Raw genomic sequence first — 26,536 nt, forward strand, 5'->3', positions numbered from 1 at the left:
AACACAACATAGTGATTTGTTGCATTATTACAGGAGTTGTGCCACTTGGAGTATCTCTTGTCTTTAATTTCTTTGGTTGGAGGAATTTATGACTATCTAATAGCCCAATTTATTTATCTTTAAGTAAATAATCTAATATTTGACCAAATTTCATGATATCAAAGACATTTCATCTTATCTTCCAATGAATTACATCTTATCTTCTAATGAATTAATGTAATTATCTTTAGCATGTCTCGAATAACTTCGTTCAAATCGATTTCTCTCTTACCTGAAAAATACAAATTTGTATACCTTTCCTTTCTTCATTAGTTAAATTAACAAACAATTTCCTTTCTTTCTTTATTTTTGAACTCATGTTATCCTAAAGGGATTATAGATGTATTCTCCCTAAAATGAAATGGAATTCTCAGATATAAAATCAGACCAAAGAATTTAACACAAGCTTGTTCTTAACTTTGTCCTTCACTAATTTTTCACTTCGGATGTACACATAAAACAAACTGTGAGTAGTTCGAGTATATCATTTCAGTTTACAAACAACAAAACAGAGACCATAAAAGATAACAAGGAAAAAGATTAAATATAAGAAAAAGGAATGGTGACAGTATGACATTATCCTAAGAATAACTTATTTTCCCCAATGGGGAAGGATGATGGAAGAATTGAAAAATGGTGACTGAAATTGTTAGCTGTTGATTTTTACTGTGAGAGACTTCTTTTAGCTACCAAAACAAAGAAAAAAACAAAAATGGAGACAAAGCCTTCCTGTCATTTTGTTCTTGTAATGACTATTTGAGTAAGTTCTACAAGGGCTTTCCTTGATTTTCTTACATCTTCATCGTCACTCTCAGGTAAGGAATCAATTGCTTCTGCTGCAAGGGTAGCATGCTTCACGGCTAGCTCCTTCGTCTTCTGTATTCCTCGGCTCTTCCCAAGATAATCCAGAGCCTGGACATGTAAATACGAAAATATGTAATCACATTGCAAGGTTGTATGATGTGGATTTTGTGTAACAACATCGTAATTTGAAGGACTTATTATAAAGCTCTAGTGCAAGGATAGTCATGTTACTGAACTTATAAGTGTTTATGGTACAAAGTTAAAATTCAACATATATAGGAGTTACAGATGCATACATATACTTAGGTGTAGATATAACCAACTCATAAAATCAGCTTAAACAAATGTTGGTATCAATGATTTTATCAAAAGAAAACCTGAAGTTGATAAGTACGATCAAACTGATGGATTAACCAGAACCAACCCTTAAATGGTAGATTAACTATTCCAAAATAGTTACTGGTTTTTGTGAAGTGACATATTAGCTTACAAACTAATCATGAAGGATACATGCAACCAAGAAAAACTTATTAGCTTACAATATTAACGTTCTCGGTGTTTTCAAAGCCCTCCTCTACAATTGTACGCAATTGGGGGAATTCCTCCATCGCAAACAATATTGGAGCTGTAACAATTCCCTGCAATAAGTTTTTTGGAGCAGGTCATAGATTAGTATAATACATAACAGAAACCACACTAGAACAGATGAAAAACAAAGGCAGCGCAAATAGAGAAATTTTATAAGTCTGTTAAATGACAGCAACACAAGAAGGGTTTTCAAATTTCAATTTAGAGATTTAGCATTAATGCAAAAACATTTTTCAAAATTCTATTAACAAAAATAGGGTCAAGAAAGAGCAGATTGCATTACACATTTATTCACGTCTACAAAGAGAAGACGTTTCAACAAGTCATAGAGTTAGCAGTAATATATGTGCTTCTTTTAATTAACTTCTCTCATTTTTGACCATTTAGTGGGACTTTTTTGAAGATTCCAGTCTGTAATATAACTTTACTTTGTTATAAGTTGATGTTTTTAATTTCTGAATCAATTAAATGCAAATTACAACAGTAGTTAGCTAATGATTACGCTTGAAGACCCCACAACCAAAGCTACCCATTGATGATAGCCATCCAAAAAGCATGTATGAAACACAAATGGCGGAAAATAAAGTAGATAGAAAAATGAAGAATTATGATTTTACTGACAGGGATTCACAGGCTTTCATCGAAATCTTTCGAATGAAGAATTATGGTTCTAGTTGCAGGAAACATATCATGTTTTACTAGCTTGTGCACCAAGATTCATGGGATTTCAATAAAATATTTCAAATTGTAATTGAAATGTCAAAATCAAGACTAAATCAAATGTAGAATCAGATTATGTTAAGAGTCCCGCATCGGATAATATATGACTTGAACATGTGTTTATAAGTGGGGGCAATCCTCACTCTACCAACCGGTTTTGTAGGGTTGAGTTAGGTCCAACCACATTTCCTAACATGGTATAAAAGTCTCGTTTAAGATTCGATGGACCACCTACTATGGTTTCCGCTATCAGGTCACACGCCATTTATTTTCACGCTTCAGTTGTCTAGTCCTAAGCGTGAGAGGGTGTGTTAAGAGTCCCACATCGGATAATATATGGCCTAAACATGTGTTTATAAGTGGGGACAATCCTCACTCTACCAACCGGTTTCGTAGGGTTGAGTTAGGTTCAATCACATTTTTTAACATAGTATCAGAGTCTCGTTTAAGATCCGGTGGACCACCTACTATGGTTTCTGCTATCAAGCCACCCACCAATTGTCTAGTTCTGAGCATGAGGGTGTGTGTTAAGAGTCGCACATCAGATAATATATGGTCTGAACATGTGTTTATAAGTGGGATCAGTCCTCACTCTACCAACCGGTTTTGTAGGGTTGAGTTAAACCCAACCACATTTCTTAACATGGTATCAAAGCCTCGTTTAAGATCCGGTGGACCACCTACTATGGTTTCCGCTATCAGGCCACCCACCATTTATTTTCACGCTTCAATTGTCTAGTCCTGAACGTGAGAGGATGAGTCTCACATCGGATAATATATGGCCACATTTCTTAACAGATTAAATTGTGAAATTACATGTTGAATGTCTGATAAAGAGCCTTTTCCGAGGGAAGCTGATGTCCCTGTGAAATCAAGCACATCATCTATCAATTGAAATGCCAGACCCTGCAAAACAGAGGAGAAAGAATTAAATTATGGTATCCAGAAACATGTTTACCACATGCAGATAGGTAAAAATATATCATGCGATTTGTTGCCCTATGAAATTGACAGACCCAGAAAACAGTTCCATTTCTCCTCTGTATGAAAATATCTGTTAATATTTATTTAACATGCTATTTATAATATAGAAAGATTCATACAATAGACCTTAGGTCCACAAATTTACAAACCAGATTTTTTCCATACTCAAAAGCAAGCACTGCAACTTCAGTTGTTTGCCCGGCAAGGATGGCTATTGCCTTGCAACTGTTTGATATTAATGATGCAGTCTTGTAGTAAGTCTTTTCCATATAATATTCCATGCTGGAAATATAAACAGTTGTTAGAAATTAAATGAACAATAGGTGCCCTATCACTATAATTCAACATGTTCTTAAAATTAAGACGGATAATTATGTGCTTTTGTAATTGTAATCGAAAACCCAGGAACTTTTATAGGGAAACCTTACTCATTGATAGTTGTAGTCCTACCTTACACAACAAATCATGTAGGGTGAAGGTTTAACTACCCAGGAGTGCATATACATGTGACAAACAAACTCAGAAGCATACCTACACCGTTGATCAGATGTTGAAGTCATTTGCATGGTCTCCCCCGTTACAAGATGTTCTACAACTTTTGCCAACAAAGATACAACCTACATGTGCAGAAACACAGTCCTTAAGCAGATGACATGTGCATAATTAGGTAGACTTCAGGGGCCTAGATATATAATACATCTTCACAGAGATATTATAGGTACATATAAACATATATTACCAATTTACTGTACCTCTGTGTTCTTTAAAGAGGCCAGAGTGACACAAGCCCGGGAAAGCAAAAAATCTCCAGCCAATACTGCCAACTGCAACAAAAGTATATCCAAGAAAATATCAAGCAAGTTACACCCACCATGATATGACAGTTTACATGTAAAAAGTAGTGAACAATTATGATCAACTGGCAAATAATATGCCGGCAAAAAGAAACTTGACACACTACCTTATTTCCCATTACAAAATTTAATGAACCAATACCACGTCTAGTATCTGCATCATCCAATACATCATCATGAAGAAGGCTTGCCACCTGGCACAAAATAATGCCAAAAATATTTAGTAATGTAATAATGGGAAAAATTTCTTCAAAGTGTATGAAGTAGAGGTTTTAGAATTATCATTTGGCCCCTTCACTGTACGACTTGATTGATGAACCTAAAGAAAGGACTGACTAAACTAGACGTCAAGTTGTCAACCCATTATGAGATAAGAAGTACTTACTTTATCCATATACCAAACTGATTTGGGATTTAACACACCCCTCCACCCACAACAAGAAGTTTGGAACATGAAATTTGCAGGTTTAGTCATTTACAAGTGGCCCAACAAAATGACTAGGATAGACTCTGATACCATATTTGAATAACTTGGTATGACTCCATCCAAAACAAGCTCAAGGATGGAGGATTATACAAGTCATAATAAGGGATACTTTGCCCATAAGCACAAAAAGAAGTGGCATGGTGATGATGGTGACTAACAGAATAAATGGTTCGGTAAATTAATATCTCACCAGCACAAATTAAGCCTTTCATTTATCGTGTATAGTATTTTGCAATTTTGTAACATTAACATAAACAACTCTCTCTTCAGAGATGATCTAATTGGGAAGACATTGACAACAAAAGCAGGAGTGATAAAGACCTTTCTCAGTAAGCAGGGAAACATAGACGTGCATCATAAAATAATTTTCAAAATCCTAAAAGGTCAAACACAGCAGCAACAAGGGTTTATCAAAATGAATTTTTAATTAAAAAATTTATAACAGAATTTAAAACTCTCAAATAATTCTTAGCAAAACAATTATTCTTGGCATTGTGACTGGAGATGCTGCAGAGTGACTGGAAGGTTACGAGTTAAAGTTGTGAAATCAATTTTGTAAATGCAAGGTAAGGCTGCATATAATAGACTCGCAATGGGTCCTACCCTTCCCCAGACCCTAACATGGAGAGAGCTTTGTAGGACTGGGTTTCCTTTTTAAAGGGAAGTCTTCGAAGTTGGCAGTTGGCACAACTGAACAGTTGGAGTTCTTACCCTGTGACTTTTGTTTAAGTTGATGAATTAGCAAGGTTGCATATAGCAAATTCGTAATGGGTCCTTCCCTTCCCTAGACACCGCATAACGGACAGCTCTATGGCACTAGAATGCCCTTATAAAGTTATAAACATTATTAGAGGGAAAATAAATAAATGAAACTAGAGGAGACAACAAGTCAGCTATTGAATAGCAATGGGCCACGATACAAATAAAAATGGAGAGATAGAAAAGAAAAACCTGCAACAATTAATTGCAATAGTCTATAGCAAAAAGTAAACAAAAATAGTTTAACTTTAGCCATTGTCAATATTGCTTGTAATGAATCAACAAAATCAAAGAATATAGAAAAAAGTGTGGTAGTTGACGCACACAACAAAACAATCAAACCCTATTCAGCTAGGTGAGGTCATTTTACATTGATCAAATGAAACCATAATATTTCATCATAAATCATGTCTATAGTCTAACCATTACCTTTTTAATTAATATGAACTTCAGAATCAGAAACATTACTGTCAACAGTATAATGAAAGCATTATTTAATAAGTGAAACTTTCTAAAGGACTGACATGTATCATCTCTGTTATTTCAGCTATGCGCTGTTGTCTTGAACGTAGGTCATTTCTTGTAGCACCTCCAAGTTCCATTGGAGGAGGTACTAGGGGAATTGGTAGATTTAGTGCCGTTGACATTAACAACAAAACCTGCAAAAACAACCTTTCATTAACCCAATCCCATGCGTTACATAGTTAGGCAATAAAAATCATGAATAAGAATGGGAAAACTCATAAATATGTGTATTTTATCACCTAATATCTATATGTGCACTCAAACAGATAGATGGAGTAACAGTAGGGCTATCAATGCTAGTCGGCACAACCAAGTGAGGAATTGAGGTTTGAGAATGGAAGGAAGGCATCCTGATCCCAGAAATACCAGAACAGAGAATAAGAGTATGTAGCTATTCTTAAAAACATTATTATTCTTGACATAGTCTAAATTATTAGTATATTAGTATATCCTTATATTTACACTATAAATGGATTATGCAAGCTAAGCATATTAACGAGCAAATGCAATGAGTTGGTAATATGAATGCATGAATCAAACTGTAGTAATTTGAAAGGGAAACTTGAAAAAGAGGTGTTGATCAATAAAACTAACTTCCCAAGCTTAAACTTGGTTGTTTAGTTCCATTCCATTTACGGTGATAAATATGCAAAAGCAAAAATTTCTACTAAGCATACAAACAAGATCTGCATATCATTGAGAATATTCTTACTGTGGGACGAAATCTTTTTCCTTCCACACCCATTTTGAAGAAGTACTCAGCAGCAGAGGCAAGCTTAGGAACCTGTCGCATAATACCCAATTTTCACCATGAATACCTGATTTCTATGTAGCAGATGATGCAATACTAGAATTCCTTCCGTGCATATGTAAGAAATTAGAAAGTTATCAAGGATCAGTCTTATACCTCAGCTACTACCATTTCTCGCAGCTTGTTACCAATATGTGATAATTCATCAGCTACCAGTGAAAATGGATCAAGTTCATCCTGAGAATAATGGGTATTATAAAGAAGTTGGTAAGAATAAATATTGAATGATGATGAGAATATGCTAACTAAATTATTGATATTTCATCAAATCTATCTCCACAAGTAAAAAACAAAGGAGTTAAGTTTTACGGTTAACTTCAATATATAAAAGATGTAGATTGAAATCGTTATAACATTCTTAGGTTTGTCTCCTTTGGAATTAATATAAGCACTTGTATGTACACCACATACATGCACAAATGATTAAGATAAGTTTTTTGCATTGTTAGCAAAATATTCTACTACTCTAGAGTTTATTCCGCATCAAATACAAAAAACACTTTTCAAACATGCTAAAATGGGGATTTGGGCCAGTGTACATAAGAAAGAGCACAAAGGAATTGACCTCAATTAGAGAGCTGCTTTGATGATGAATTTGATATCTACTACTATACAACGCTGGCAAGCCCTTTGAAAAAATTAAACCTCTCATAACCTGCACCACACAAGAATCATGAACAAGTATAATCCAGTGTAACAGCATTTTTCTATAGATGAAAAAAGATTATTTCAGGGAAAAAAAGAAGACTACATAAGTAAAGGATAGAAGGAGGATAATAAATAATCTTCTGACAAACTAATAGGAAAACAACCCAACAAAATAAGCAAAACACAACAACAACACCAACACCAACAACCAAGTCTTATCCCACTTAGTAGAGTCGGCTACATGAATCAACTTTCGCCATAATGTTTTATCCAGGGACATGCTTCTATCCAATTCATTAATCTTGAGGCCTTTCTTAATTTCTCATAGTTTTTCTAGGTCTTCCTCTACCTCTTGTTGTTTGACTTCTCTCCATTTGATCTACTCTCCTTACTACAGAATCTACCGGTCTTTCTCTACATGCCAAAACCACCTAAGTATTTTCCACCATCTTTTCTACTATAGATATATCCCAACACTCCAATATTATCATTTTTAATCTTACCCAGTAGTTTAACCACACATTCAGCGCAAGATCCTCCTCTCTGCTATACTTACTTCATTCTCGTGTTGATTCTTAACCGTACAATATTCTGTCACGTACATAATCACATGTATTACTATTACCGCAGTCTATAAAACTTTCCCTTGAACGATACACAAACACATTAAATCTAAATCTACCTAAGAGACGTGTAAAAGAAACCATTTACCAAGAATAAATTGTCAACAATAATAGTACAAGTTAACAAAAGTGTCTTTTCCCATAAGGTGGGAGCTAGCATTTGAGTCAAAAGCTAGACCATTTCATTTGAATTATAAATATTCAATTTGAATGCAATTGCAAACATAGATGCTAGTCCTTTCAAATTAAACTTATTGATCTTATGTGTTTGCAACTTTCACAAATCACCAAAACAGGATCCTACTTCATAAAAATATTGAAACCAAGCAGAAACAAGAGTAATCAGAAATTACAACCACTTCCGAATTGATTCGAAATAAGTGACCTTTATGATTAAAAAAGCACAAATCAAATCAAAGAGTGAAAAGGAAAATTGAGAGGAAAAGAGAAGAAAGGTACCTGTTGAGTAGAGTCTCTATGCGAGTGAGAGAGAAGAAAGCGGTGGTTGTGGTCTCGAATAGAGAGATAGCAGCGACATCCATTGAAGGCAGCTCTGAGGTTTCTAGAAAATCGAGAAAATAGCATCGTATTTAGGAGAGAGAGAAAGAGAGAGAGACGAAGACTTTTGAGGCGGCGATGGAAACGTGGAATAGAGAGGAGTATGGGGTAGTGAAAGGAGAGAAGCAGAAAGAGAAGAAGGAGTTGCTTTGATACGAAAGCGATACTGGCAATAGAGTTAAGAATGCGGTAGTAATAATAATGTAATGTAATGTTGTGACGATGGCAAAGCTCAACCATATGTTAATAATTTTCTTGCCAAACAATTTTGCAACTAATTAGGTTGTGAAACTCAAACCGGAGTGTCATTCGCCTGCTGCTTTGCCCGACCCGACCCGACCCGACTAAAACTTTTACTTTTATTTATTTATTTATTTTACAATGTACTACAATTATAATTTGAACTCTTTTAGTAAAAAAGATCATTATTTATTTAAATTAATATAATATGACAAAATTATTTGATTCGCTGGACAGCTATTTTAATCATAATTGATGCATAAACTAATTTTGGGTAGGACAAAACAAATGGTAAGAGACATGAAAGAAACATTAATTTGTGTGCCTCACTAATTTTAGATAAGTTTTTGTTCCAAGTACAAATTACCGTTCCAAGTACAAATTACCGTTCCAAGTATTAGACAGAGCAATATAAAATAACTTTAATGTGTTTGATGATCAATGTATTGAAATATTTTTTTAATGCTATTTTGGTTGATATTTCTATACATTAAATAAAATAAAATAATTTTTCCTATTCTATTTTTAATATATATATATATATATATATATATATATATATATATATATATATATATATATATATATATATATATATATATATATATATATATATATATATATATATATATATATATATATATATATATATATATATATATATATATATATATATATGAAACACTATTTTATTTTGTTTGATGTATAGAAATATCAAACAAAGTAACGTTAAAAAATATTCAATCATTGATCATTAAATAAATTAAATAAAAAAATTATTTTGTATTATTCTATCTATTACTTTCTATATTAAGAGTAAAATCCACTTGAAGATAAGTCTTCGTTTTTCTTCGTTTTATTATATTTAAATATTTTAGTTTTCTGATTTTGTACAAAACAAATTAGTTTGTCATCCAACAAAAATAAAATAGTTTGATTGAAAAATGTATAACCTAATTTGCCTTATAAAAACTGGTAAATTTTAAAAGTGTTTATAGGATTGTGATGACTTTTGTATCATAGTTTTTTTATTGTAATATCTCATTTCCTCTTAAGTATCTTGTTTCTTATCAGTTGAGACATATTAAGTTTCTAAATGCTCTCTCTGTCGTCTGTTGAGGTCAATAGAGTAATTCGTGAACTCAGAAAAAATTATTTCTTACTCAAATTGTATGGTCTCTACTATTTGATCAAGGATATGACATTTTGCTAAATTGGTTCACAAAGAGATAAAACTTTCCCTAGATATTTCTCTTACTCTCTCTTATGCTTCTTATTCCCTCATTTATTAGTACTCATGATAAATATTTTTGGATAATATCCCTGAAGCGAGTCAGGTGAGACCACAAACGCAATAGACATTGGGTGTTTATGAGGGTTTTTTTAGAAGAGAGAAATGACCATCATTTGTATGGTCTTCCAAGTTCTTCTTTGTGTCAGTGTTCCCCCCCCCCCCCCCCCCGCCCCTCTCTAATATTCTCTTCGGAATCTCTTATATAATCTTTCTTTCAATCCTTTGACTCCTTTCATAATGGGCCATAATGAGCAGCCCCTACGTTTTCGATGCTTTAATGCTCAAGTAACGTATGTCGCCTCACTAATGACTACTAATCATGAGTTGTAACAGTTCAAACATCAATTTTATAACCTTTATGCGACTCTTAGTCTACCTCTTAACTGATAGGATGCGCTACTAACCCGATCATCTGACGTCTGTCATGGACCATCCTATATGTTTCGCTCGGACTCCTACACGACCATCTTAACCAACACTAAAAATATATATCCCGACTAAGCTACAAATTACGGGATGTACATAAGCCCCCAAAGCACGAGCCAATTAGGTAAAAGTGATTTGAGTTTATCTCGAATCACGCAAACTTAGTCTACACGCATTTTAATTTTATGCTTTTTGATCGAATGAGCTCCCGTAAATTAGTGGTCTTGACGGTGAATCAATTCCCGAAGGATTCATCCTGGCACATATTGGGAAGATTTATGAATTTAATGAAATCGAAAAAAGCTACGATTTTAATGAAGAAGCCGATGAACCCTCGTAGATTCACGGTGTAGAGAGATCAAATAACCCATATGAGATCTCAAGTCGTTGACATCGTAAAACTCGATATGTTATAGACGTGGAGAGGTCAAAGAGCCTTTGTGGGATCACGACCTATTGTCATCGTAGAACCCGATAGGTTCTAGACATAGAGAAATCGGAGAGCCCCTAGTGGGATCTCGACTAGTTGTCGTCGTAGATCCCGGTAGGTTCTAGACATTGAGAAGTTAGAGAGCCTCGGTGGGATCTCGACATGTTAGCATCGTAGAGCTTGCTAGGTTCTAGACATAGAGAAGTCAGAGAGCCCCAATAGGATCTCAACCAGTTGTCATTGTAAAACCCGGTAGGTTCTAGACATAAAGAAGTTGGATAGCCTCGGTGGGATCTCGACTTGTTGGCATCGAAGAACTCGGTAGGTTCTATACATAGAGAACTCGGAGAGCCCCAATAGGATTTCTACCTGTTGTCGTCGTGGAACCCGATAAGTTCTAGACATATAGAAATCAGAGAGTCCTAGTGGGGTCTCGACCAGTTATCGTCGTAGAACCCAATAGATCCTAGACATAGAGAAGTCGGAGATCCTCGATGGATCTCGACCTGTTGCCATCATAGAACTCGGTAGGTTATAGACATATACAAGTCGGTGAGCCTTAGTAGGATCTCGACCAGTTGGCGTCGTAGAACTCAGTATGTTATATATATAGTGATGTCGAAAATCCCCAACGGGATCTCGACTCGTTATCATCGTGGAACCCGATAGGTTCTAGACATAGAGAAATCGGAAAACCCCGGTGGGATCTCGACCGGTTATCATCATAGAACCTGGTAGGTTCTAGACATAGAGAACTCAAAGAGCCTCGATGGGATCTCGACATGTTGACATCGTAGAACTCGTTAGGTTCTAGACATAAAGAAGTTAGAGAGCCCTAATAGGATCTCGACCTGTTGTCATCGTGGAACCTGATAGGTTATAGACATAGATAAGCCGGAGAGCCTCAGTGGAATCTCGACCTCTTGGCATCGTAGAACTCGGTAGGTTCTATAAATAGAGAAGTTGAAGAGCTCCAAAAGGATCTTAATTCATTGTCATCATGGAAGCTGATAGGTTCTAGGCATAGAGAAATTGAAGAGCCTCGGTGGGATCTCGACCAGTTGTCATCGTAGAACCTGATAGGTTATAGACATTAAGAAGTCAGAGAGCCTCAGTGGGATCTCAACCTATTGGCATTGTAGAAATCGATAGATTCTAGACATAGAGAAGTCAGAGAGCCTCGGTGGGATCTAGACCTATTGGCGTCGTAGAACTCAGTAGGTTGTAGACATAGAGAAGTCAGAGAGGCCCAATAGGATCTTGGCGCATTGTCATCGTGGAACCCGATAGGTTTTATACATAGAGAAATTAGAGAGCCCCGGTGGGCTCTCGACTAGTTATCGTCGTAGAACCCAATAGGTTCTAAACATGTAAAAGTTGGGGAGCCTTAGTGGGATCTTGACCTATTGGCGTTGTAGAACTCGGTAGGTTCTAGACATAGAGAAGTCGGAGAGCTCCAATATAATCTCGACTATTTATCAAAGTGGAACCCGATAAGTTCTAGAGATAGAGAAACCGAAGAGCCCCAATGGGATCTCAACCAGTTGTCGTCATAGAACCTGGAAGATTCTAGACATAGAAAAGCTGGATATACTCGACCTATTGGCATTGTAGAAATCGGTAGGTTATATACATAAAGAATTCGGGGAGCCTCGGTAGAATCTTGACATGTTGGCATCATAGAAATTAGTTAGTTATAGACATAGAGAAGTCTGAGAGCCCAAATAGGATCTTGACCCATTGTTGTCGTGGAACCTGGTAGGTTTTAGACATAAATAAATCGGAGATCTCTAGTGGGACTTCGTATAGCTGTTATCGTAGAATCCGATAGGTTCTAAACATAGAGAAGTAGGATAGCCTCAGTAGGATCTTGACCTGTTGGCATCATAGAACTTGTTACGTTCTAGACATAGAGATGTCAAAGAGCCCCAATAGGATCTCAACATGTTGTCATCATGGAACCCGATAGGTTCTAGACATATAGAAGTCGGAGAGCCTCGATGGGATCTCAACTTGCTGGCATCATAGAACTCGGTAGATTATAAATATAGAGAAGTCGGAGAGTCCCATATGATCTCGACTTGTTATCGACATATAACCGATAGATTTTAGACAGAGAGAAATTAGAGAGCCCTAGTGGGATCTCAACCAGTTATTGTCGTAGAACTCGATAGGTTCTAGACATATAGAAGTCGAAGAGCCTTAGTGGGATCTCAACCTATTGACATTGTAGAACTTGGTAGGTTCTAAACATAGAGAAGTCGGAAAGCCTCGCTGGGATCTCGACCTCTTGGTGTCGTAGAACTCGATGGGTTATAGACATAGATAAGTCGGAGAGCCTCAATAGAATCTCAATGCATTGTCATCATGGAACCCTGTAGGTTCTAGACATATAAAAATTAGGGAGCCTCAGTGGGATCTTGACCAGTTGTCGTTGTAGAACCCGATAGGTTCTAGACATAGAGAAGTCGGAAAGCCTCAATAGGATATTGACCTGTTTGCATCGTAGAACTCAATAGGTTCTAGACATAGAGAAGTCGGAGAGCCCTAATAGGATCTCGATTTGTTGTCGTCGTGGAATCTGATAGGTTCTAGACATAGAGAAATTGGGGATCCCCAATGGGATCTTGTTCAATTTTCTTTGTAGAACCTCATAGATTATAGATATAGAGAAGTCAAAGAGCCTTAGTGGGATCTCGCCCTTTTAGCATCATAGAAATTCGTAGATTCTAGACATAGAGAAGTCAGAGAGCCTCAGTGGTATCTCGACCTATTGGCGTCGTATAACTCGATCTGTTCTAGCATAGAGAAGTCGGAGAGCCTCAATAGTATCTCGACCCATTGTTGTCGTAGAACTCGATAGGTTCTAGACATAGAGAGTTCGGAGAGCCTCAGTGGGACCTCGACCAATTTTCGTCGTAGAACCCAATATGTTCTAGACATAGAGAAGTTGGAGAGCATCGGTAGGATCTCGACGTATTGTCATCGTATAACTCAGTAGGTTATAGACATAGAGAAGTAGGATATCCCCAATATGATCTTGACCCGTTGTAGTCATAGAACTAGATGTGTTCCATACATTGAGAAGTCGGACAACCTCAGTAGGATCTTAACCTATTGGTGTCGTAGAACTCGGTAGGTTCTAGACATAGAGAAGTCAGAGAACCCTTGTGGGATCTCGACCAGTTGATGTCCCGTTTTAACTCCACCAACACTTGGCCTTATTATTAGAATCGTGATAGTTCATTTGGGTTTTTCAAATATTAGTCGTAACTAAATCCTGAAAGATTCAGACGTTCATAGTTTGGCAAATTCCGAGTATATCTTACTTCATTCTTTACATGACCCAGTTGAGTTTGGATCCAATTCCTGAGAATATTCGATATGATTAAAATCATAGATCATTCTCATCAGAGCATTGGTTCACAATTGTTTTGTCATTAGTCATCCTTTTTAGATGTATTTTGTAATGTTTTGGACGTTTTTCTGATCCTTTGACAATAATATTTGAGCCTCATGAGATTGTTTCAGTTTATGACCATGTTAGTCCTTTCATAATTGTTATGTAGCCCTAATGCGCTTTATTTCTTTCATAATTTTTTTGTTCGAATGGAAATCAAATAGAATGGCGGGCCCCAAGCAAATCTTAGCTTATCTTTAACTGAGGTTTGTACCGTATAGGTTCAAAGCCCCAGTAAGTCAGGCCATATGAATTGAGATAAAGGATTTGTCAGAATCAATTTTAGATAAGGAGGGATTGGATGAGAATTACCGAGTGGTGATCTTGGGGAGATTGGTTCAATATCTTGCTAAAGGATTGATAAGGTATAAGTTGATAGTCATTGTATGACATTTAGACAGTTCACTTAGATGCATGGCCTCAAAGGTAAACCCTTATGAGAGTGGTACCTGATGGATACAATATTAATGTTATACTTCGAAAAAATAATACGACCTCCACGAAGCGCAATTTCACACTCGCAGAATGGACTAACAAAGTCGCCACCGAACTTTATTTATTTCCAAAAAGGGAAAGGAAAATATCAATAAAACCCATAAAAATAATGACTAAGATATGGTCGTCACAACCAAATCAGGTTTGGGAGTCGATTACTCAATGGGAAGGTATTAGCAACCCGCACGTCCGTTGTACTCAATGAGAATCTTTTAGGTAGTTATATGCGTTAGTGTTTGCTTTGAAAACGTTTGCCTTTCTCGAGTTATTAAAAATGGGAAAATAATAGAACAAAAAGGTTTATTTTTTATTAGGGGGCCTGACGAGACTTTGAGTCTCGCTCCTACGTATCTCCGGGTGCAATGGAGAACTCAAGGCTACGTAGTTCTGGGTAAAAAACCGTTTGTTTGTTGGTCGATTTTAGCGAAAGCTATTTTGTCGCAATAGAAGAAAAACATTGCTTACCCATAATAGGTGAGGAGCATGCATTTGCATCACATTGAATGGATTTCTACATATCAACATTCATGAGAAAATGTCACATATCTGAACTCACACATTTATGGACGAAACATTGTTTTGCATCGTCTCGAGACAAAATACCTTTCGTTTCTGAAAAGGGTTTGAGGATCGTGCAGCGGCGAGAAAAGAGTTTGATCTGTTGGATGTATTTTGGATGATGGTAAGTGATTGGATGGGCGAGATATCCATCTCTTATCCTAGCCTTTAGAGCTCGTGGTATCCAACGTGTTCCTTTTCCATCTTATTTGCAAAAGGGTTTGATATTTTTAGATGTTTTGAGGTTTTTGATTGAGAAAAGGTCTGCAAAAGTCGCATTGATAGTTTTTATGGGATGAAGAAAGCTCAGATGGGTGAAATATCCATCTTGTATCCTAGCTGAATTCCATGGGCAAGATGTATAAGCATGCCATAGTCTGAACTATATAAGGCAAATGAACTAATTTAAAGGTCGGAGTCTGAACTCCATAAGGGCAAAAGAGTCTGATGCCAAAGTCTGAACTGTCAGTCAATGAAAGAAGTAGCCAGAGTCTGAACTCCAAGGGCTGGATAAATGAATGCCAATGTCTGAATTGTAAGGTAGGATAATATGTCAAAGTCTGAACTGTATAGACAAAATCAAGATAGCCAGAGTCTGAACTCAATAGGGAGAGGATGCCAAGATCTGTATCTTATGGGCAAAGAATAAAGGCAGAGTCTGAACTCCATGGCTAAAAGGAAGTTACCAAGGTCTGCACCTTAAGGCGAAGGATAAAGCTAGAGTCTGGACTCCATGGGCTAAAGGAGGTTGCCAAGGTTTTCACCTTGAGGACAAGCAACAAAGTAAGCTATACTCTGAACAGATAAGCAATGCTTGAAGCTATTGATTGAGAAATGGGTATGTGACCCTAAGATAATAATCAGGAGAAGGGTCTAACACTGAAGGAGGATTTAATGATTTATTGTTAAAATATAATAGATTGATAAATAATATAGGAATAAATAAGATAGCTCACGATCTCCTGCCTACGTATCCTTATAGTGCAATAAGGAAATCAGAGTTTTCGTAGTTCAACCTACTACGACTGAAAGCAAAGGATTAAGGAGGCAAGAAGAGATGATTGAATGATTGGATATAAATGAATAGAAATGAGAGATGAAATGAGAGACTTGACAGTCGCTTGATAGGAATCACACTAAAGTATAAGAATAAGGGCAAACACTTTAAATATTTGGGGCCTACGTCCCATACGCAAAGTCGTTTTAGACGAGGATAGGAGAGACTCCATCTCGTCATTCCCTATTGCTTAAGGCTCTTTTCGCATGATACTTCTCTTAACTGACAAGTTGTTGGTGAAGAATTTTCATGGTTGATCCTTGTGTTGATGTTGCTCTTGTATGAAGAAGACTTGGTAGTTTAATCAGTTTGTATTGTACTAAAGTCTATGAATAAGGGCAAACACTTTGAATATTTGGGGCATACGCCCCATACGCAAAGTCGCTCTAGACGAGGATAGGAGAGACTCCGTCTCGTCATTCCCTATTACTTAAGACTCGTTTTGTATAATTTGAATCGTGTTTACCAAGTGTTGACACCTTTGTTGTGTTTGAGAAGTAGTCCACTGTGTGCGCGTTTGCCATTGTAACTGCGAATGCTAAACCTCTCTTTGTTTTTGTTTCGGTTTTGACAGGGTGATTGGTGGTTGGAGAGGGGGTCGAAGAATTGAAGATGCAGGAAGATTGAAGGTTGAAGAAGATGAGGGAGAAAGTGCAGAAATGAAGATGAGGAACGAAAAACTGGAAAAGCTTCTGATGGCACTGTTATATACATGGTATCTTCAAACGAATCGGGCAACAGATCGGGCAGGTTAGTTATGTTAGGGCAGGTTGTTAGTTAGCTGAACTCATTTTTGTTTCCCCTATGACAGTTGGCTTGTTAGTTACAAACGGTTAGGGAGGTTAATGAAAAATTCGGTTAGGAATGAAAGAGAAATTCTATTTAAATGAAAGTGAAATACCATTCCAAAATGAAAAGTGAAACTGAAATGTCAATTGTTTATTTGTGTTATATAGAGTTTTGATTTAAATCTGGTTAGTAGGTTAGTGAGTTGAACATTTCCGTGCCGAATGTGGTATGCGATTGGATTAATGTAACACCTAGCTGCTAATTTGATAAACATAGAGTTAGTTTGGACTAATATGGTTGTTAAATAGTTGATGAATTAGTTTAATTAGTTAGTAAAATATGAATGATGCTTAGATTTGTCAAATCTTGTTAGAGTTAATGCTAAAATAGTTCGAAATGCAGCTCGGTTAGAAGAGACTATCAAGCATGCTGTTAATTCTAGTTGCAGTAAATTAGTTAAAGTTGGGTTCAATTATTGGGGTGAACTTCATTTGAATTTCAAGATTAATTTCATTCAATGGACTATGGAGCATCGTTTTTATAAATGTCAGTTGCGTTAATCTGTTACCTAAAGAAATAACTAAGTTAAACCGAAATTGCCTTCACTGGTCTGCTAGTTTGAATTGAAAGGAAAAGTGTCACACATTCTGCAGGTTGGCGTTCTGAGATGATATCAGTTAAATTGGAAATTGACTTAATTTTGAAATAGGTTTTATTATTTATGTCTCCAACTATTGAGTTTTTACAAGTGAGTGTGGTAACATTTGGTCTTGTGCAGGATTTTGGAATGCGCATGGAGACTTGTATTGGTTTTACCTCACTTTTAGTTCATACATTAACATTGTAAATTTAAAATGGAAATATGATTAGAAGTGGATTATGTTATAACTCCAAATACTGTTATATTAGTTTAAATTAATATGCTAGTTTGTTCAGTACTGCAATTACTTTGATATGGGCTTGTAACTGTATCAGAAACCACCTTATTTGGTAGTAACCGCCGTGCTCACAAAGCCTCTTCCATGATGAACCATAATAATGAATGAATGAAGGGATCAACCACCTTCCCAATAGAACAACTATGGCCCATGAACATGTGATTTGGATTAATTTAAATTTCTAAAACTAAATTGAATTTACAAAATTAATTTGGATTAGTTGGGCTTTACAAAATCAATTCGGTGCTAAAATTAATTTGAATTTTGAATTCGAATTAATTCGAAGTTACAAAAGTCAATTTGAATTACTAATATTAATTTGAAAGATGATGTAATGATTATGAACCCTTTTGTAAAATGATAGAGCATGGCTCCAAATGGGAATTCGAACACAACTAAATCTAAAATGCGAATATATATATTATGAACCATATATTATGTAATGAAAGACACAAAGATGAATCCATAAACCACATAAGTGGACCAATGTAACTGAATCAATGGAGCTGGAGCACTTGTATGTATTTTGATACAAATGATCGTGACTCGTCGATGACCTAGTGACATCAAGAAGACCATGAATTGAATGTGAGTGAAATGCCTGCCATAAATTAGGGTTTTAGCTAGGACAAGCTTTTAACCAAGAATCTAAAACCAAGTGAGAAATCACCAAAGGCGGTGCACCAACGTCATGGACCACAATTAAGATTCTCAATATCTCGATACGAGTCGCATGATCTATATATCTTCTTGAACTAAAGATCAATGATTAAAGGATTAAGGTTTTACCCCAAATGATGAGCAAATGACCATAAACTTCATGCAAAACCAAGTCTTCATTATTCACAAGTTTGGATCTATGATATTTATGGGACGGTGTTTAATAGGAACGAATAGTGCAGATGGATCTTAAGTCATGGGTCAGATGAAAAGATAAAAGGGGAGGGAAAATTTTTAGGGTACGACACAGAGGAAGTGAGGCATCAGGTGTGTGCACGTGTGATACGCAGTGTCAGGCCAAGTGAAGTCTAATAAGAACATTCTTAGGTGGATTGTAATGTCACATGATTTGTTAAAGAAATTATAAGAGAAGAGTTATCAGTATCGCTTGTAAATAAGGAATTAGTGGTTGACACCACAAAGATTTGAGAGTGCTGGCTATCCAAGCAGAACATAGTGGCTTATTTGAAGAAGTAAGTTGTAGGGAAAAGGTTAGAAACAATTAAGGATTTGAAATAAGAGTGTGAATAGATCAAGAAGTTTTGAGAAGTCACGAAAGAAGGAAGATTGCCAATGAGGAGGAGTTGGAAGATTGAGTATGTTAGAGAATCGAACTGAAGTAAAGTCAAAAGTTTCCCTAAGTCAATGATGCAAAAAGTTTTTCATCTCTTCAGTTAGAAGAAATTCAGGGAAGAATTTCAATTTAAGGATGGGAAAATGTAATATTCCATATCCTCTTAAACACGTTGTTCCTTGTCAGTTGGGACATATTAAGTTCCTAAATGCTCTATTCGTTGTCAGTTGTTGTCAGTTGAGGTTAATAGAGTAATTAGTGAACTTAGAAGAGACTATTTGGTAAATTGGTTCACAAGGGAGCAAAACTCTCCATAGATGTTTCATAGTGTTGTAGAAAGGAAACTATGTCGAAGGGGGAAAAGTTGTAATGATTCTAGAATTGTTTTATACGTTTTATGTTGTGGTTTGTGTGCAATATTTCAAGGAGGGCATAAACGTTTTTTGCGTTATACTCAAAGTCGACTCAATTCCAAGAGAAAGCTTGCCAAATATCAAAAAAGGGGAGAATGTAATTGCATGCGCCTAATATATTCAAAAGGAGCACCTTAATAAAATTATTTTGTTCTTTGTCTTATCACTTTCATCTTTGATTTACTTTCGTTTATTGAGTCTCCTTTATGATTGCACGTCTCTGAATCAAATTTTGAAAAGATTCGTTTTTAGCATGCATAAACCATTGATTTGGTTTAGAGTTGATCATGATGCTTTTAATAAATTGTATGATTCAGTGGAATAAGACCCATATATGATATTGATTCAAGTTAGGTGGAAATAAAAATCTCAAAGTTTCCTTAAAATTTTGAAAATTGGGATTTTGGGCGTTTGATTCGAAACAAGTACATATCTTGATTCGAATCATTTTGGACAGTTGGAAACTAGAATTTTTTTAAACAACTTGATTCAAATCACATTTTAGACATGTCTAGAATCATTAATCTCTGGGTCATCTATGCCTCAATTGATTCGAAACACACTTTACACATGATTCGAATCATGCAATTTTTCCATATTTTTTCAGTCAGCTCGGCCTGTTTGATTCGAATCAAATTTAACACGTGATTCGAATCACAAGGTGTTTGATTCAAATAAATTTCCCTCTTGATTCAAATCAACTGAAAAATGGGTAAAAACTCTATTTTTCTTTTATTCCACTTCATGTTTTCATTTGATTCAAATCATGAAATGCTCTTGATTCGAATCTAACTGAATTATTTAACCATTTTCAATGCTTAATCTCAAGCACATATAAAACTTTGTCATTATTTCTCATACAACGAATCATAGTGAGTATCATAATCAACATTGTAATTCTGTAAAAAAATCCATTTCCTATATTTTGAATGTTCAAAGTTCTTGCAACGAAATTCTTGCATCTTGAACTTCAATTTGATTCAGATCTTAATAACGAGAGATTTGTAATTGATTGAAGGAGGCATGTTCTTGAAAGTAATCTCTCTTGAAGATTTGGCTGAGATTTTTAGGTTGTTTGCAAGATTGAGGTGATTGTCAATGATGATGAAAAATCCTATTGAAAATAAGTAGGTTCTTCTCACCTGAATTTCCTTAGTAGTGATTGTGTGGAAGTCTACGGATAAGGTAGAGTTCTTCTCAAATCTGCGGACAATTCATCACTCAAGAATTCGGTAGGATCAAGGGGTTGGTTGCTACATACAAAGAGTAGATTGATGATATTGGAAGATTAAGAAGTATAAATCGAGTAAAGATTGCGTAAAAGAGTTTGACATTACGCTATATACAAGTCAAGATCTAGATAAGATATTTTAACTTTCTCAGCTTTATGGTGGATTGGTGATTGAATGAACTCTTGGAAATATTTGTCACATAAAAGGAACAATGCAGGTTCTAATGGAAAATCATTGAAGATTACACGTAGGCAAAGTGAGGACGAACGTCGAAGCACTATAAATCTCAATGTCATTTCTCTGTTACTCTTGCATTTTATTTTGTAGTATTTACATGCTTAGGTATTTCAATTATAGTGTATTTTATCGTTGATTTAATTGATAGCGATTTATTACGTAAGCATTAGGTTTTGTTAGAATTGATACCTTATTGAGTTGAATTGGTGATTAATATTCTGAGAAACAATTGAGGTTAGAATTTGCTATATTGAATTATTGTATAAACACGACTCGTAGATTATACAATCAAATCAATTGAATATCTTATGTTCCATCATATTCATCTTTGGTGTTTGTGAAACGAGTTAGTGTTAACGTGATCAAAATTTCGAATAGTGTAATTTTCACATTTTTGAACAAACCTTCTGCTTGCAATTTTAAAAACACTTTGATAACTATTTTCATATTTTTGCATCAAACCTTTTGCCCCCTATAGACCGTTTTTCTACTCCCATATTCACATCCAACAAAGTGCACTCCATTCTTCAAAGTGCCTTCTTTGATTGGAGGGGTGCCGAGGTACCCCTCTACATGTTTGTCTGCCGATATATAGTTGAACGGTTGACTCTTTTGGGAGTGTAGTTTGTGGGCGACCGTTGAAATTTTAAGCTCGTCAAGTTTCCCTGTCCAATAATTATGCGAAATGCTTTTTGATCTCCGAGGACGGAGACTCCTCGACTCCCTTCCTTTATGGAGTGGGTATCTACCTTAAGTAGTTTACTAGGGGTCGACAGTTTGTCTATGGTCGATCCGGTCTGGTATTCGATTTTTCCCGAATCCAATTTGAGACTACTGAAATTGAATGCTACACATTTATATATATATATATATATATATATATATATATATATATATATATATATATATATATATATATATATATATATATAAAACAAATTCACTTTAATTTATTTTTATATTAAAATAAAATATCTAGGAAGATGTCACTTTTAACGAAACAAAAATATAAATTGAAGTGATTGAGATTCGAAACATGTATTTTGAATTAATTTATCTTTCAGTTTTTAATTAAAATCGACAAAATAAATTGTATATTTTTAAAATAAAAAAGAATGATGCGTTCCAAAATTATTTCAAATTTTCATAATTTGAAATTATTATAATAAAATATATTATTTATAATTGTTAATATTAAAACTCTTTCAAGCATGTATGATTAAACATTTTAATATCCATTTAAATTTGTACATTTTGATCCGTATTTTATTTCTTCCTCTGACCCTCAACCTTAAAGGTGACAATACTGACTTAATTTTAGAAGCCAATTCCAAGAAGTGCTCAACTTCTGACTAGTCCAAGATAAAAAAAGAAAACAGAAGAAAGCCAAAATATCTTTCTAAAATCTGATTGTAAATGTTTCTTAAAAACCAATCATAAAAGTACACCGTATCAAGTAAACAGGAGATTTCTATTTCCATGGCTCAAACTAATTCCGTTTCAAACCCACCAACTTCCAAAAGAAGATTTGTCAAGAAAAACACTTTCACAAGAAAGTAAAACAAATCTCGTGATAACTCAAAATCAAAGACTACAATTAACAGCTGAACAACTTAGACTATTATAATCACAAAACCAACCCAAACTCCTATTTATAAAGCCATAAGCAACATTCAATCAACTACATAATAACTGATCATATAAAAAATATTACCATTTTACAATTGAATACTTATTTCTATTGAAAAAGAGAATGCATTACACCATCCTTGCTATTGTTTCCCTTATAACACTCAAATTTCTATTAATCACAACAAAAAGACTCAAAAACCTTCCACCAGGTCCACTCAGTATTCCCATAATTGGCAACATTTACCAACTCAAACACCCACTTCACCGCACTCTCCACAATCTCTCACAAGTATACGGCCAAGTTTTTTCCCTACGCTTCGGTTCTCGTTTAGTCGTAGTTGTTTCATCACCTTCAGTTGTACACGAATGTTTCACAAAAAACGACACCGTTTTAGCAAACCGTCCGCCTCTTCTCGCCGGCAAACACTTAGGCTACAACTACACCGCCGTTACGGTAGCACCTTACGGCGACCACTGGCGTAACGTCCGCCGTATAATCTCCCTCGAGATACTCTCGACTCACCGTTTGAATTCCTTTTTAGGAATCAGGAAAGATGAAATCAAGAAACTCGTGCAAAACCTGGCTCATGATTCTGGAGATAGTTTTGCAAAAGTGGAATTGAAGTCGAAGTTTTCGGAGATGACTTTTAACATGATAATGAGAATGATATCTGGAAAAAGGTATTATGGAGAGGATTGTGATGTAAGCGATGAGGAAGAAGCGAAGAGATTTAGGGAGGTGATTACGGAGTTTATTTCGGTGGGAGGATCGAGTAATCCTAGTGAATTTGTTTGGATTTTTAGGTTGTTTGATTTTGGTAGTTATGAGAAGAGGTTGAAGAGGATTGCTAGAAGATTTGATGGGTTCTTGCAAGGACTAGTTGATGAACATCGAAGAAAAAAGAAGAATGGGAATACCATGATTGATCATCTCTTGAAATTGCAAGAATCACAGCCAGAGTATTATACTGATCAAATCATCAAAGGAATTGTTCTGGTAACTTACTTTCTTTATATGTGAAAATGAAATGAAAAGTTAATTGTTACGTAGATATGAAGAAATGTATGTTAGATGTCTGACACATATAATTGTTTGAGACGGACACTGATAACTATGTTTAATTAATTAATTTTCTTTCAAATTAATATAGATGTCAACATGTCATTCTCGTGTCGGGTGTAGTGTATGGATAATCCGATTTTGTTTTACATTGACAGGTTATGATCCTTGGAGGAACAGAAACATCAGCTACAACATTAGAATGGGCAATGTCTGCATTACTAAATCATCCAGAAGTGTTGAAGAAGGCTAAAGATGAAATAGATACCAACATAGGACACGATCGCTTAGTCGAAGAGTCAGACATTCCAAAACTCCCTTACCTTCAAAACATAATCCATGAGACGTTTCGGTTGCATCCCGCATTTGCATTATTGGCACCCCATTTTTCTTCAAAAGATTGCACAATAGGAGGTTACAATGTTCCTAAGGGAACTATTTTGTTGGTTAATGCCTGGGCAATTCATAGAGATTCTCAACTATGGAGTGATCCAACAGAGTTCAAGCCAGAGAGGTTTGAGAAAGAAGGGGAAGCTGAAAAGTTGATACCATTTGGATTGGGAAGAAGGGCTTGTCCTGGAGCAAACTTGGGGCAGCGTACAGTAAGTTTAACGTTGGCTTTATGTATTCAATGTTTTGATTGGAAAAGAATAAGTGAGAAAGAAATTGATATGACTGAAGGAAAAGGGGCCACTACACCAAAGCTAGTTCCCTTAGAAGCCATGTGTAAAGCTCGTTTAAATGTCATCAACAAGGTTTTTCTTGAAGCAGATGAAAACATGTCAATGGAGTAAATCATTAATCACTTTTGAGTGATTATATAAAGATACATATGTATGATAAAATGCAATGTTTTTCTTCCACCATAAACATAATTTGTGCTTAAAATAAGGATATTAATTTACAATTTGAGTAATGGATGAGATAGAGTTTAACAGAGTAGAAAGATTTATGTTTCAACGTCTTGTCCCCCGATATTATATATATATATATATATATATATATATATATATATATATATATATATATATATATATATATATATATATATATATATATATATATATTGATATTTGTTTGTAAAAAAATATAATAAATAATATTTGATTTAAATAATCTTAAGAGTTTTTTATTTTGATTTCTGCATTTTTTTTGTTTGAGTCATTATATTTCACTTTTGTTTTTTTGTTGGCGTTAGTTCTTTATGCTAGAATTCTGTTAAAAAATAGTTGATTTAGCTAACGGTACACGCGTGGAAACCACCTTTATCATTCTGTCATGAACTCATTTTGTTTAAATCTTGCACCGAAATTGTAATATATGAAAATTGATATTCAATTCTTGTTCTTGAGAGAGATCATGCACTTGTAGCCCTTCTTTACACTCATTGATGTTCATGAAACATGAGCATGATAATGACATCACATACATAAAATGCATGAGTGCACTTGTGTAGTTGTATATACATGCATGAAGTGTATTTATTTTAAAAAAGTGCTTCACTACCATGCATACCTCAAAATCACACTAATACTTTGAGAAACTAAGAATCCAAACCTTACTTCAAAAACAAACATGAAGATGAAACTTTAATGGAAGATAATGGTGAAGATTGTAAGAGAAAGAGTAAATAATAAAGTTACATAATCAAACTATCAAAAAATATTATGGTTTGAAATGATGGAGCACTAAATAAACATACATGAATACCTAAAAAACAAACACGTATATTCTCATCAATCTGAAAAAATTCTGGGTTTGTTTGAAGATTGAGCATGAAGATATGAACTCAAACCTAGAATTAGTGACTAAAAAAAATAGGTTACAAGGACTAAAAGAAAAAATGCGTCAATTTTTAGGGACGAAAATAATATTTAATCTAAAATTGTGTTTGTGTTCATATCTTCATCCCTATTCATTATACAAACCCTAAATTTTTTCAAATCAAAATTCACCCCTAACCATCATACAAACCAAAGACTACCACTGTGAATAATAAAAATCCACCACCAATTCGATTAGGTGATGAAGCTTGCAAGTCCATCTCCCATAATTAGAAACAACAACTAAATTAAATGAAATAGAGTAAAGTTATATATTGAGGATTTGGAACAGAGTAAAGTTGCCAACTGAATAAGTAACCATGGATGAAGGTGCAGAGGAAGAAGAAATTCAAATTGCAAAATCAATTCATTTTTGGATTTAGTTCGCCTTTCCATTATGTAATATATACATATGCATTACAAATATAAAATAAGAAACACAATTGGTTTAGTGAAGATGCCTCTTTGCCTTAAATATAACGTTCATGGTTTGAACCCTCATGAGACCATTTTTTGAAATTTTTGGTTGTTATAATTTAACACCAAAAAATTAAATAATAATTAGTCTACGTGGAATTAAATAATAATTGTATAAGCCACGTATTAACCACAGAAAAATAAAAATCATTTCCACGTGTGTGCCGTTAGCCAAGTCAACATTTTTTAAACAGAATTCTAATCCCAAGGACTAACGCCAACACAAAAGTGAGATATAGGGACTTAGACAAAAAAAATACATGGACCAATTTCAAAAACTC

The 26,536-nt window shown here is 35.0% G+C and overlaps 2 protein-coding genes across 2 annotated transcripts; one reads left to right on the plus strand and one right to left on the minus strand.

Moving 5' to 3' along the window:
- Window positions 1-434: 434 nt before the first annotated feature.
- LOC127074395 (solanesyl diphosphate synthase 3, chloroplastic/mitochondrial) lies at window positions 435-8,644 on the minus strand. Its single transcript, XM_051015711.1, has 12 exons — window positions 8,302-8,644; window positions 7,137-7,226; window positions 6,668-6,748; window positions 6,473-6,544; window positions 5,760-5,894; window positions 4,097-4,183; window positions 3,888-3,959; window positions 3,667-3,752; window positions 3,285-3,417; window positions 2,968-3,057; window positions 1,383-1,481; window positions 435-951 (listed from the first exon to the last, which is right to left on the minus strand). Exons 1-12 carry the CDS (start codon window positions 8,638-8,640, stop codon window positions 772-774), a joined length of 1,464 nt encoding a protein of 487 aa, XP_050871668.1. The 5' UTR covers window positions 8,641-8,644; the 3' UTR covers window positions 435-771.
- Window positions 8,645-22,924: 14,280 nt separating this feature from the next.
- On the plus strand, window positions 22,925-24,901 carry LOC127074396 (cytochrome P450 81E8). The gene is made up of 2 exons (XM_051015712.1): window positions 22,925-23,892; window positions 24,114-24,901. Exons 1-2 carry the CDS (start codon window positions 23,017-23,019, stop codon window positions 24,747-24,749), a joined length of 1,512 nt encoding a protein of 503 aa, XP_050871669.1. The 5' UTR covers window positions 22,925-23,016; the 3' UTR covers window positions 24,750-24,901.
- Window positions 24,902-26,536: the final 1,635 nt, after the last annotated feature.

The sequence above is a fragment of the Lathyrus oleraceus genome, chromosome 4 (assembly GCF_024323335.1).
Source record: "Lathyrus oleraceus cultivar Zhongwan6 chromosome 4, CAAS_Psat_ZW6_1.0, whole genome shotgun sequence".
Lineage (NCBI taxonomy): Eukaryota > Viridiplantae > Streptophyta > Magnoliopsida > Fabales > Fabaceae > Lathyrus > Lathyrus oleraceus.